This window comes from Talpa occidentalis, unplaced genomic scaffold (assembly GCF_014898055.3).
Source record: "Talpa occidentalis isolate TD23 unplaced genomic scaffold, MPIMG_talOcc4v2.1 talOcc4.12, whole genome shotgun sequence".
Lineage (NCBI taxonomy): Eukaryota > Metazoa > Chordata > Mammalia > Eulipotyphla > Talpidae > Talpa > Talpa occidentalis.
The window spans coordinates 51,353,866-51,368,533 of NW_023601212.1; the positions used below are offsets into that span (position 1 = coordinate 51,353,866).

At 36.0% G+C, this 14,668-nt stretch overlaps 1 protein-coding gene across 2 annotated transcripts in view; it reads left to right on the forward strand.

Annotated features, from left to right (window-relative positions):
- HMCN1 (hemicentin 1) overlaps positions 1 to 14,668 on the forward strand; it is a 508,306-nt gene that overhangs the window by 156,427 nt on the left and 337,211 nt on the right. For both annotated transcript variants that reach the window (XM_037506314.2, XM_054693419.1), the window contains exons 5-6: positions 10,597 to 10,768; positions 13,042 to 13,148. In XM_037506314.2, the coding sequence (XP_037362211.1) occupies positions 10,597 to 10,768; positions 13,042 to 13,148 (279 nt within the window). The remainder of the gene's footprint in view (positions 1 to 10,596; positions 10,769 to 13,041; positions 13,149 to 14,668) is intronic.

Sequence of the window (14,668 nt, forward strand, 5' to 3'; positions counted from 1 at the left end):
CCTTTCTGTCCCCACTTCATATGCACACTAGCCATGGAATACTTTTGCACCTTCAGATGAGTCATATTATATCTTAACTCAGTAACTTTGACCTTGTTACTGCTTTTGTCACAAATGCTTTCCCTCTGACTGTGTGTTTGACTTCTGCTCATCCCTCCCTGTCCCCCACAGGCTACCCTCTTTATGGGTAATAAAGATTGCAAGAAATCACTTCACCCACCATACCTACTCCTCCAATTGATTTGATAAGATGGGAAAAATAAGTCAATTTTTTCATTAGGGATCATAATAGCATTATTAATGGCAAACCTGAATTGCAAACTAGAGAAGGACCTTCTCTCTCTTTTATCTTATGTCATATTTACCCGTTACCACAGTCATTGGCAGTGAAGCTGGAGACTGGTTGATCTCTTCCTATGAAGAAGAATCCCAGTGTATTACAGCAATGGATGAAATACAAAGAACTGGGTATGGAGGAGCTGCACGTTTACATTAGGGCCAATTGAGAGACTTAGATAAAACTACTTGTGAGCAGTGAGTCTGCTCCTGGATACTCTGGGACAATGGACTCAGTAAAGTGCTGCTTTACTACCCATGAGAAGGAATACATATGGAACCTGAAAGAAGGGTCTAAATTGTTCACTCCCTTTCTCCCAGTGTCTGAAGATTGGATCCATGTCTGTGGTCTCAACAGGAATGAAGTTTTGGAAATTTTCTGAGAGCAAAAAATTTGCTGAGAGCCAATTAAAATAGAAGGAGATTAATTCTTTTAACTGAAAAGACAGATGTTTCAATAGGATTACCTCACACATCAGGGAAGATGAGTTCTAGCTTGTGGGGACCTTGACAGATGGTCAGGATCTTTGAGCCCATTTCTGATAGTCTTCATGCTTTTGTGGGACCTGTTTTTAAGCAATAAGCCTAGGTCTCAGCCTCAGAGCCTCAGAGCCTGCCCCCTGGGACTTCTACATAACTAATTTAGTTCATTTTAGTGATTTTGTTGAACCTGATGACAATTACTGAAAATGGTCCTTGGTCATTTACTCGTTAATGACTTTTAATCCAAGAATGTGATATAATTGTATATCTGGCTGTTACCAGGTAAGGAAGGTAGGGAAAGCCATTAGTGATTTGTTTTCAAGCAGAAAAAAAAAAAAAAGGAAAAAATATCTGGTATTGATTATTGTCACTTGATTGGTGTGTTAAGTGGGCAAGGAAATAACAATTAATGTGTCCTCTAAAGGAGTGGAGAGAGATTTACAGTGAAGGTAATGCAGTTTAAATCTCAGGAATCTACTTTTGCATAAACCTTTTCAATTTCATTAAAAATTCACTTCTGGGCCTCCCCGGTGGCGCAGCGGTTGAGCGCTGGCTTGTGAAGCTGTCCACAGCCTCTGCAGCGCTGGTTCGATACCCGGCCGCTGGGTGAGGGTCCCACATGGCACACAGACCTCTTCTGCCGCCCGCTGCTCCCCTCAGCAGTGTACTTCATCAGTCTACCTGCTCTGCTCTCTGCTCTAACTCTGGTGAATTCTCTCACCCTCCCGCTCTTCTGACTGTACCCAGTGCTTGTATAAATAAATAAATAAATATTAAAAAAAAAAATCACTTCCAAGGATCTGGGAAGAGATCTGAAATGTGCTCACAAAGTTAAATTGGAGGTGGGATTTGTAAAAGATATTTAAACTGTGATTGGTTAAGACCCCTATTTCCTTCAACTTGGACTGGCCCTTTGGAACACTTGCCCTTGTATCCAGTGGCATTGGATGACCTTGGCTATATATTTTTTAGATCCATAGCTTTAATAGCTAAACACAAAGTATGCCAGTGTATGAAACTGAAAGCTTTAAAGCACCCCAGATAAGGATAAAAAACGTTTTTTGAAAACATATTAAAGAAACTACTAAATTATTCAGCTTTTTTGTTTATTTTGGTAAAAATATTTAATTTATATTCTCTTACATTTCTTTTTTAAATTCCTTCCTTATCTCTTTTTATTTTCCTTCTTTTTCATTAAAGATTTATGTATTTATGCCTACAAGAATTGGGGTACAGACCAGAGGTCTGTGGGTGTGTGTGAGAGGAGTACAGAGACAGAGTGGAAAACAGAACAGGCAGATTGACTGAAATACACTGGTGTGGGGAACAGCAGGTAAGATAGGAGAGGTCTGCTGCACCATGTGGGTCACCTCCCTAGCTGGGGATCAAACTTGTGGTGCAGAAGCTGTGGATAGCTTCATAATGCTGATGCTTAACCCCTTGTACTACCAGGGATGCCCCTTCTCTTACATTGCTATTATACAATACAGGGGTATTAGCATGGTATCAATTATTTGTGAAAACTTAAAAAAATAGAGTCAAAATCAAAGAACAGTAAAAGAGTTGTTTCTAGGGGCTGCAGGATGGGGAAAATAGGGAGCAGTGGGTAAAAGGTACAAACTTTCAGTAGTGGGATGAATAAGGTCTGAGGAGCTAATGCATAAAAGTTAATCTTTCATATTTATTCTTAAATAATGCATATTTTTGGCAAGCTAAATTTCCTCATTCATTTGTATGTCATTGAAGTTGTGACACACAAGAATTTTATGAAGATAAATTAATGAAATATACTTTGGCACTTTAAAATAGCTAGCAGAAATGATTTCACCCTTCAAGAATGCCTGAAGTATGCTGTTGTTTTTTCAGCTGTTGTGTATTAGGGAACTTTCATCATGTTGAAGGTGCAGTAGTTTTACACAAGTTTTAGGGGTTCATAGAGTCGACGTTGAGGTTCATTTTTGTCATTAATCCTCTCTTGTGTCCTTATTGATTTCAAAGTTTGTAATGTTCTTTCAATTTTCTACTTTTCCCGTAACCCATATTCTTTATATGACTTTATTTTTTTTAAAGATTCACTTATTTCTGCATATAAGAGTTGGGGCACAGGCCAGAGATGTGGGGGTGGGGTGGTGAGAGGATTCACCAGAGACAGAGTGGGGAGCAGAACAGGCAGACTAACTAAAATACACTGCTGAGGGGAATGGTGGGTGAGACAGAAGAGGTCTGCTTCGCCATGTGGGTTGCTCCCTGGCTGGGGATCAAACTCATGCTGTAGAGGCTGCAGATTGCTTCATAGTACTGCTGATTAACCCCTTGTGCCTCTAGGGAGGCCCTTGGGTAAAATTTTAGTTTCAATAGAAAGTCTGGTTTTGCAAAAACCTTATAGCACATCAATTATTTCCTATTTTGCACACCTGCACAAATATTTATGCCCTATACAATGACTCACCAATCACACATACTTATCAGTACTTTTGAAAAAGGCTTATTCTAGAATTTTCCAAATTAAGTAGGCATCAGATACACGAAGAACAATACAAATGGGTATTGCCTGTTGACAACCTCAAGGAACTTCAAAGTGTGACATCTCTTTGGTGGATTTGCTGAGATTTGCAAATGATGAAGCTGAGTTTGTCAGCATTCTAAGGGGAGACCCATCCTCAACAATAGAGTCTCATGAACCAAATTCATAGTGTGTTGTATATGTCAACATGCTGGCTAATTCATCTACCATGAGGTGTCTAATTGCTGCAAGTCTAGAACACTCTCTTTGGCATCATTCATTCATTTGCACACTATGAGTGCATAAGAGGGTGAATCATCAACTGAAGGTTGCCTAGAATCAGAACAAAGGGAGACTTGTTCCAAAACACTATTCTGAGCCACTATGTGTTGATGTAGAAGTTTATTTTCACAAGATGATGATGTTTAAGGATGATTTATTTCTTACTTTGTGTAATTCTTCAGTGGGAAGAGGGTGCAGGGTTGCTTTGTGGCTTGAAATTGCATGATATCTCCCACCTGGACCTCTCCACTGAACTCCACATCATCCATATTTCTGACCACCTCCTTCATACTTACACCTGGACATCTGATTAGTGTCTCAAATTTAGCATGCCCCAAACTGATAGTGTGAGCTCTCCTACTCATTCTAGTCTCTGCAATCTGAGTTAATGGCAATTGAAGTATCATCTCTGACATTAAGTCTTCAGTAAACCCTATCAAGTCTGACTTCACTAGAAATCCAGAGCTGGCCACTTCCCAGTCTCCAATGGTCACAACCCTGGGCTGAGTAGCCATCACCTCTCACCTGGGTTACTGAAATGCCGTCCTGTTTGATCTCCTTGTTTTTGACCTTGTATTACCTACAGTCTGATTTTAACACATAAGTCATATTGTGTCACTCCCAGAATAGCAAAGTTGAGCTGGAATATATTGTCTAAATACAGGACTATGTAGAATCAAAACACTTCATTCTAACTCTTGAAATGAAAATGAGTAACAGAATTTGCCTGATGATGTGTCTGATGTATAACTGGAAGTTACCTGAATTATTTTGCAGAATATGATGTTTCCAAAGGAAAAGTAGTAAAAATGTGACAATTTGTAGCTCATATGTATTTTTGAAATTCAACAGTAATCAAAGCAATTGTTTAGAACATAGAGCAACAGAAGATTTTGTTTCAAAAGGAATCCTTAACCCACATTGTCTAGAATTACCCAGGTCTGGTGATATTAAAAAATTTCAACTTCTCGGGTTTTTAAGTTCTCCACACGTAGTGCATCCTTTTATTACCTACACCCAGGGTGTACCTCTCCCATTGGCAGCACTTACTAGACTTTTCCCTTGGGCTTTATTTTGTACGTAACCAGAACCATTAAGACATTTTAAATAGAAAAGTGCATCACAGTTTAGAACTATAAATTGAGCATTTCAATAATTTTTTAAATGAGAGTTTTTTTAAAGATTTATTTATTTATGCATACAAGAACTAGGGTACAGGCCAGAGGTGTGGGGGTGAGAGGATTCACCAGAGACAGAGTGGGGAACAGAACAGACAGATTGACTGAAATACACTGCTGAGGGGAGTAGTGGGAGAGACACGAGAGGTCTGCTGCACCATGTGGGTAGTTCCCTGGCCAGCAGGGTATCAAACTCCTGCTGCAGAGTATCAAACTCCTGATAAGCAGAGGCTGCAGATAGCTTCATAGGTTGCGTTTTAACCCCTTGCACCATGAGGGAGGCCCCTTAAATTGAGCATTTCTATACTGACCCTACTTACATGTACTTGACAATACCTGCTGGATTAATTTGTTTTTTAATGTCTGTTCTATATCTCCAACTGGACTGTCATGCTTTACAAACAGAAAATGTATTTTTTTCTTTGGTATTCTCCACAATGTCCTGTATCATCCTTTATATTTGATAGATAATAAATACTCTGTGACTTCCAAGAAAATTTTGAATTATGGGCTCTAAGCTATACTGAAGGGTAGAAATGAAGTAGAGTTGGAGCGGAGGGTGGGAGAAGCTCTCCTGATTATCCACAGGAGCATCTCTTTCTTAGTTGGGTCCAAGGTGAGTACAATAAGCCTTTCCCGTCATGGCGGGTTTATCATAGAACAATTCTTGGAAATGTTGCAAGTCTTTCTACATGAAATACAACATAGATTAAAGATGTTAAAATTTAATATCACTTAATTCTTTACAGTGTGCTAGCCAAATATGGTAAAAAAAATATGCAGCTACTCAAATTACTGTGCTTTGCAACTCTCTTTAAGAGCACCTGTATTGGATTTTTGGTTTAAGCTAGCTATTATTTCTCCTTTTCTCTCCTTGCATTGTCCTTTACTATGCCTACCTAATCCTTTTACACTCTCTTGCCTTGTAGCATTTATTTTCTGAGCAATTTTCTACCATTAATGAACTTGAAAAAATAAGTATCTGGTGCCTTAGAAAAGCATATGCATGAGAATTTTTCAAATTCTTGCTTAATTTTAAAACTTTCTCCCTTGAATTTTTAAGTCCCAGGCTAACTAGCCAAAAAAAGAAGCAACTAAAAGTTAAATAGAGCCTAATGCTCCCATGTAAGACTGCACATGCATATTTGTACCCTGTTCGGCTTCAGTGTTGAAAATTGAGTGCTTGTTACAGTGAGCACAGGGTCCCAGTGCTACCTTTTCACACATTCTTGTTTTTTGTTTGTTTGTTTTTGTTTTTGTTTTTTTCTTTCTTTTTTTTATTTTATATATTTTTACATCATTATTCATTTTTGCATAATGTATGCATTTTCATTTTGGTTATAGTCCCCATACAATTTCCACCCTCTTTGTTTTGATCCTACTTTCTCCTCCCCGCCCCTGTAGTGTGTGTCTGGTTTATAGTTACTTGTTGATTTTGATTTTTACTTTATCATAATTAGTCTTTTTCCTGGTTACACATTCTTAAGTCTGAGGTTAAAGATCTGACACAGAGTGTCTTCCTCCCTTCTCTCTGTTTTCTTCATATACCCACCACCCTTTCTTTTTCACATATTTATTAGGAATCTACTATGTCTCAGGCACTATATTAGGCTCAGGGGTTATAGTAGTGAACAAATGAGCTGTAGTCCCTCTTTCTCACCGGAAATTAAGGTTTAGTGGGAAGATAGATGATAAACAACAAAAATACAAAGATGTGCATAATTACAAATTGTGTTTAATACTTACCCTATTTATTTATTTCCCCTTTCCTAACAAACCCCATCCCCTCATGTTCTGGGAAAATTCATGAGTGTGTAGTCGTTACATTAAAAAATCCTTCCAGATAAAGCTATTCCTTAAGTTCAGTTCTTAAAGATTTATCAAAATTTGACTTCACTTTACTTTCTACTTAATACTATTGTATTACATAATATATAGTAATGTATGCTGTTTTTATGTTTGGAAACAATTTTACATCTCTTTTCATAGTGTAATATCCATAGGAAGTCACTACTGAGTATTGATTATCATATAGAACACAAAATCTTTAAATTTGACCAGAGTTTCTTCAGGAACACAGGCTTATATATGAAATAACAACTGAGCCAGAATCAATCTGCTTATATATTTAACAGGTACAAGAATTCTTTCAAATATCAGTTTCCTCATTTATAAAATAAAGAACTGGATTAGATGGTCCCAATGGCCTTTTGGAATATAAACTGCTACAAATCATCAGAGAACATTTTTACATTAAAACTTTTAATGTACATTTAACTGTTCCCTGGTGGTTTGAAAAAGTTTTTATGTAAGTATAAATGCACCAATCCAAACACTTACATTTTTCCAGTTCTATTTCATGTCATTTTAACAGAAGATCATTTCCAATCTCATGAGAACATTTGTCATAGTTAGAAAATTAGAGATGTTTTTCCTTATGAGGGGCAACTTGGGATACCAGAAAACTCACTTGTGGTGGATTCTGTAGCCTGATTGTCAATAAGTAATAAATACCTTGGTAATAACTATATTTTTCTAATGAAATGGGTTGCATCTGTTTTCAATTTAATTTTTTTTCTTGAAAGTGGATGAAAAATGTGATTTGAGACTCTTGACAAGATGTCTGTACTTTGTCTTTCCCAAAAAGTAATATTATGATCCATGGTAATCCCTCTGTGAAAGCCTCACAAATGTTGATGAATGGGAAGTGGTATTAAGAATAAACCAAAGCCTGCTTATGTTCTGTACCATTTGAACACTTGCCTTTTGAAAATGCAACTGAATTAGAACATCTTTTATTTTCATAAGAAATTTTACTTTATAAGAATATTTTGCAAAGTTTTAGGGGTTTCCATGTGTAGCTATGAGCAAGCAGGATAGATTTCCAGTGATATTGGTTTGAAGGAAAGATATATTTGAGGAACCACCCTGGAATATACTATATTTAAAGAAGTTTTAAGGAAGGCTGCATAAAAATATTGATGTCATTTCCATTTTTTTCTTAACACTATTGCAGTCCATTGTTAAACTTGAGATATTCTTGTTTTGAATTATTTTTCTTCCTTTTCCATTGAGAATAATTTGTGATCACACTGTGTATCTTGCCTTTAATGCAAATTTTCTGTCCATTTATTTGCTTTGTTTTGTTCTTTGCCCACTTTAGTCTCTATGTGAGACATTATCTTCAAAGTTAATCAGTATATCAAGTTTATTTAATCATTTTCCAGGTAGTAAGTCCTTTCCGTTTCCTTGAATTAGATAACCATATTAAGTGCAGAAGATATAAAATGTCAACTTTCGGATTATTAAAATGTGTTCTATTTATGGTTAAATATTAGTTACAATCAGTCTGAATTATGTAGTCATTGGATAGATTTGATCTGTGTTCTGTTCAAACAAAATAAATCACTCAAATGATTTTTACAAAAATGGTATCTCTTTTAGACAAATTTAGTGATGCATTCTTTATTACATATGTAAAATTCTAGGTGCTTTATAATGTGAAAATGTGAGAAAATCTGTCATTTGATTTATGAATTAATTAACCATGGATTTTGTTTTCTACCCAATTTATCCATGATACTACTATAGGTTTTTCTTCACAAAATATCACATTCAATGTATTACTCTTCTACATAAAGCCCTTCAGCAAATTTTCTGTGACAGCTTTACAACAGATTCCAAATGTCATAGCCTGGTCTTGACATAAGCTTCCAGCTTCATCTTTTGCATCGCCATTTTGTGAACACTTTGCTGTAGCTGTTGGACTTGCTTATGTTCCCAATACATCTACAAGATTCCTGTCTCAGTGCATTTTCTCAGGTCTTCTCTTCTACTTGATATGACTTCACCTCTCCTTTTCAATTGCAGAAATCTTACCTAACTTTGATGGATAATTTTTTTTAACAGTACACAAAGTTTTCTTATTTTTTTTCTTTTTTTAATTTAAATTTTATTTTTATATTCCCCATACAATTACAACCCCCTTATTTTTACCCCAAGCCCTCCTTTCCCTGCCCCCCACCCCCATATAGTGTCTCTTGTTCATAGTTATTTGTTGATTTTGATATTTTCTTTCTTATAGTTATTCTTTTTACTGGTCCCTTATTTAAGTTTTCTAGATTCGTGCTATGAGTGAGACCATCCGGTATTTTTCTTTTTCTTTCTGGCTTATTTCGCTGAGCATGATCCCTTCCAGTGCCATCCATGTTGCTGCATATGATGCCATAGTTGAAATAGTCAGTTAAGGGAAGAGAAGAGAGGTTAGAGAGGAAAGAAGTCATTTGAGCGTTTACTAATGTGATAGGTACTCTGGTGGCTCTTTACAAACATTACTTCAACAAGGGACCCTTGTATCTTGAATTCCCAGAACATTCTTTAAGACCAACCTCACTGACATTAGTTCATACCCTACCTTTGATATGTGTAGAGCATGTCACTTGGTTTTGGGTCCACAAAGATAAAGGAGATCTGGATATTGACCCTGGAAGAAAGCCAAGAAGAATTTTAAAAACAAATGACATGTTATAAGTGCAAAATACTTAGTATATACTCATCCAGAGAATAAGAGTGGCTACCAAATATTGGCTAAAAATATGCTCATCAATACTTATTCAGTACCTGGAAGAAGTACCTTGAACAATAAACAATTGTTTTATGAATGAACATAATTACCTCACATTGTTAATTACTTGATAATATGTCTTAGCCACTTGCCTCATCCTTGAGGACAAAAACAGGAATGCTTTTTATAGAGAATGAAGTTATTGCACAGTATTTATTGCTTAATTAATTGATTTATAATGATCACTGTTGAAATTAAAGAAAATGTTTTTATTTTTAATAACTTGGCTGCAGCTTAATATATAGCTCTGTTCAATTTTTTATGAACAATTACAAGGGAAGTTGTTCACAAAAGGATATATGAACCAGAGAAAGATCTTAGGGGGATTAAAAATGAAAATGATTTAGAATTAATTGTAAGTTCAAGTAAACAACACATGTCTAGACATGCACTGTTTGTCTAATGAAGAATTGTATTTGCTGTTGCAATATCCTTCTGTGAATTGGAAGTTTTACTTTCTCACAGTGAGGCATTAACACCCTTCGACAACCCAATTTCTTAATATTTTACCAAAAACTAGTTTTCAAGAATATGTAAGTAGATTATAACTCGAAATATTTTTCTATTTTTTAACATACAATTATTTCTTTTTGCATTATTTTTTATTCTTATTCAATTTATCATAAAAATGAGCATTTTGCTGGTATTGCAGTTAGTTTTCAACAATATACATATTATAATACATGTGATTACAGTATAATACATTATAATAATTAATAGACCAAATATATTGAAATTAGAATTGGTAATTTGCTAAGTAGGTACCTTTGGTAAATTGCATCTTGGAAGAAAACTAGAAGAAACAATGGAAGGAAAAGGGATCACAAAATATTGGCAATACATGTTTTTTATTGGCTCTTTTTTTTGAGAAGTAGAAAACTGTAAGATCTCTGCATGTCTCATGTAACTGTTTTTTTTTTTTTTGACACTAATCTCATTCTGAATATATTATCATAAAATAGAAAACTTGAAATTTGAGCATGGGTTGAACCAGCTTTTTGTTCTGAATCTACTATAATAACTGGGTGTAGGCAAAGGGTTTGTCTTTGCTATGAAGGAAATAAACCTCACATCATTACAGGAAGTGTCTAAGTCATGCAATTAACTGAGGTCAACTGTAAGTCATGGTGGTATTGGTTATGGGACTGTAAATGCCGTCTTAGGTCACTTATACTCTTTTTTTCTTATAGGTGTTAAAATGGGTAGAAGAAGCAGTGCAGGCCTCCAAAGTTCATCTCTTATCCACAGACCATTTGGAACAGGCTGTAAACACTTGGAAAATTCCTTTTGATCCCAGCCTAAAAGAGGTTACTGTGTCTCTGAGTGGCGCTTCGCCAATGATTGAAATTCGCAATCCTTTAGGTGAGATATATGAAACATCATATAATGAAATAAAAAATCCATCAAAGAGAGGTTTTTTTTCATGCTCGCTTGTGTCAAGTTAACGCTAACATCATAAATAAATTCATACTTGATCATAAGTATTGTTAAATTAACATGAAATTTAAAAAGGCAAAATTGCCTAGTAATTTAAACAGATCAGATTTAGTATCTTAATTGTACTAAAATACCCAAAAGAAAAATATTTAAGTTGAATATGAAATTATGTTTTTTACAAATGAAAATATCTCACAATAACTTATTCTTTAAAATTCAGTATTTCATATTATTTTAAAAAGAATCACATGAAAGAACTCCTTTTAAGACAGCTGTTTTTCATTTTATCATTACCTTGATAAGGTTTAATTTTGCAGAAGATTGTTGTTAAAAAAGCACACTATAGGGCCTCCCCTGGCGACGCAGCCATTGAGCCCTAAGCTGTGAAGCTGCCCGCAGCCTCTGCAGTGCCGGTTGGATCCCTGGCCACCTGCGAGGGTCCCACATGGCACGCAGACCTCTCCTGCTGCACCCGCAACTCCCCTCAGCAGTATACTTTGGTCCTTCTGCCTGTTCTGCAACCCACTCTGGCTCTGGTGAATTCTCTCATCCTCCCGCACTTCTGACTGTACCCAGTGCTTGTATAGATAAATAAATAAATCTTAAAAAAAAAAGGACCAGAGAATAAAAATCCTTAAAAAAAAAAAAGCACACTATACACATATTAGAATAATTTTTTTATTTATTCTGCTTCCTTAATTACTTGTAATTATCATAAGATTTAGACTCATTCCATTGCTGGTTGAATATTACAATGAAGTTTACATTAAAGACATTACATTATAAAACAAAAACCTCATTTTCCCTAATATTGCATTTTGAATTATTTTGCCTATTGATGTTTGTGAAATAAGTTTGTTTTCATTGTGGCTTTAGTTTATGTTGTATTTTTTTTTTTTTGCTATTTATTTATTTATCTGTAACTGGGGAGGGAGTAACTAGGTTGCTCACTTTATTTGAGTCTTAGAAAATAAGACCTAAAAGAAACAACATATGAAATTGTCCTCAAAGACTACCTCTGTACTAGCAATTGGATAAAAATTTATAAAACAGAGCCTCCCTCGTGGCGGAAGGGGTTAAGTCTCAGCTCTGTGAAACTATCCACAGCAACTACAGCACAATTTCAATCCCTGGCCAGGGAGCTGACCCACATGGTGCAGCAGACCTCTCCTGTCTTGCCTGCTGCTCTCCTTAGCAGTGTATTTCAATAGATCTGCCTGTTCTGCTCCCCACTCTGTCTCTGGTGAATCCTCTCATCTCCCACACCTCTGGCCTGCACCCCAGTTCTTGTATGCATAAATAAATAAATCTTTAAAAAATAAAATAAAATTTATAAAACAAAACCTATTTTTTAAGACTTCTATAAATTTGTACGTGGATTTGCCTGTTGATAGCATTCTACTAACATCCCTCTTTGTGTTTTTCATAAATTGGGCACTGAAAAGTAGCCATACCCACTGCATTATGTCATTAACATTAACATTTATGTTTAAAATGTCATTACAAATATTATAAAGCTCTTGATATAAGCATCAGATTCTTATAGTTGATTTGTATAAATAATTGCAGAAGTAGTCTTTTGGGGAACTAATAGTACAGTGAATAACTGAACTATGTCTTAACTGTGCATTTGCTTTGCTTCCTCTCAAGTTCCAACTATTGAATACTTTAGATAAATCTCAGGTCAGTAGGAGCTGATATCATACTGTTTCAGTAGGCTGCCTCCTTTAACTTTTCCTCAGCCAGTTGGAACCTCGTGTGCTTCATGGAAAACTAGTTAAGGTTTTGCACTCTGCAAAGATATGCTCAGGGCTCTCATGTTAGTGATACCTTGAGAGATCTCCAAGGTGACATTTACTCTGGGATACTGTTTTTGCCATCTATTCAACTGCAATGTCTCTAGTGACCACACATAACTTCTCGGTAGCCCTAAAATCGACACCTACGCTGCCTTTGGAAATATGATTACAGTCTGCCAAGTTTATTCTCATCTTAATATCCAATCAGCGTAGTAAATGGGAATCTGTTACTTCAATTCCATGCCAGAAACCCTAAAATAAAGTATACATGAGAGATAAATAAAATGTTTTGAGATAGGGGAACAACTGTTCATCAGGCATTTGTACTGGAAATGTATAAAGCTAATATACATAGCTTAAAGACAGATTATGCTTGTTTCCTTTATGTCTGTCTTTCAGGGAAGCTGATAAAAAAGGGATTTGGCCTGAACGAACTATTAAATATCCATAACTCTGCCAAAGTGGTGAATGTTAAAGAGCCGGAGGCTGGAATGTGGACAGTGAAGGTACTGTTATTTTACAAAGTCTATTTATTATTTTATTTTGACATTGGTGTGTTATATAAAGTGTACACAATAGTTTACTTATCTCCCCTGGCTATCATGAAAGTGCCTTTTTTCCTCCCAAATTACATTTATTGAAGTCTAGTAGGTTTTTACATCTTTATGTCTGCTTTGGGATTTATAGGTTCAAATCTCTACAAGTGTATAATTTTCATGCCCTGTCCACTTACAGTGCCCCAACATTCCTCTACCATGCTCCATAGGGTCTCTTCCACCCCTGTTCCCACCCCACCAACTTCCCCCTGTGGTTGCCTCAGTTTTGCAGACAGATGTGAAGAGTTTATTATTGGTTTGGTTTTGATTGTCCCTTTGTTATGTTTCTTTATATTCCATAAATGGAGACTGTGTTTACTAAAAAGCAGTATACATAGTGCATTCGTAGGTGGTATCTTGATCACATGAATTTGGTAGTGGCATGTTTTTATGACCATGAAAATCATTGATACCTCATGATACACTTAAAATTCTCAAATCATTTTCGTACTATCTAATCTCTACACTGATTATATTACCCACCTTCTGCCTCTGGAACATCAGAGATTGAGTCAATAGAGAATAATGGTTAGGGGTCTGCTGTGGAAGAAGTGAGTTTTAATCTCACCACCACCCCTTAGAGGCTGTAGTGCCTGAGGTCCATAGCTTCTCTGTGACTTGCTTTCCTGCTCTGTAATGTAGAGAGGGCAGTAATAGTCTTACTTCATATAATTGGGATGAGAATTAAAAAAGGTTGACACAAGTGCAATTCACCACATAGGTCCTGTTAAAAAGTAAGCATTTGTTCAGGTACTGTTGGCTATTGTTATTTGGTGACTCTGCATTCATTGTTTCCTTTAACACAAAATGGTGTATTTGTATTCTAGAATTATACTCAGTAGTATGTATCCACTCTAAGAAGGCATTGTATTTTGACACTATGGAGAAAAGAACATATCCCTAAAATTCAGGTTACTGTACAACTGGGCATTAGCTCCACCATAAAATATATGTAGTGATGCTGAGTGACATGTCCTCGTTTCTCAGATTTTTCTGTGTACTCTGCCCTGTTTCCAACTCTTGTATCTGCATGTGTGTGTCTGAGGGTTTATTCTGGAACAGGAGAAGGTTGTTTTCCTGGAGAATTGCACTTCTCAGGAGCAGCTGTCCTACCTTGTAGGAATTAGCTCTAGTTGTCCACAGTGGGAGCAGGCTTAACAGCACCTTCCACTGGCAACATTCCTTTTCCTGTTAACATCCCTGCACCTCTCAGATAAACAAAACTAGAATCCTTTTGGACCACCTCAAATGAAGATACTCTGCATTTTTTACTCTTTCCTTGTTTCAGTAAACGTAGGATCAGTCATCTCATACTCAAATTACAGCACTTTAGTGAAAGTGCACGGGGTGTTATGCCATAGAAATCCAAGGTTCCATTTCTCCATGCCAAGTTTTGTTTTTTTTTTTTTTCAAAAAAACCTGTATTAACT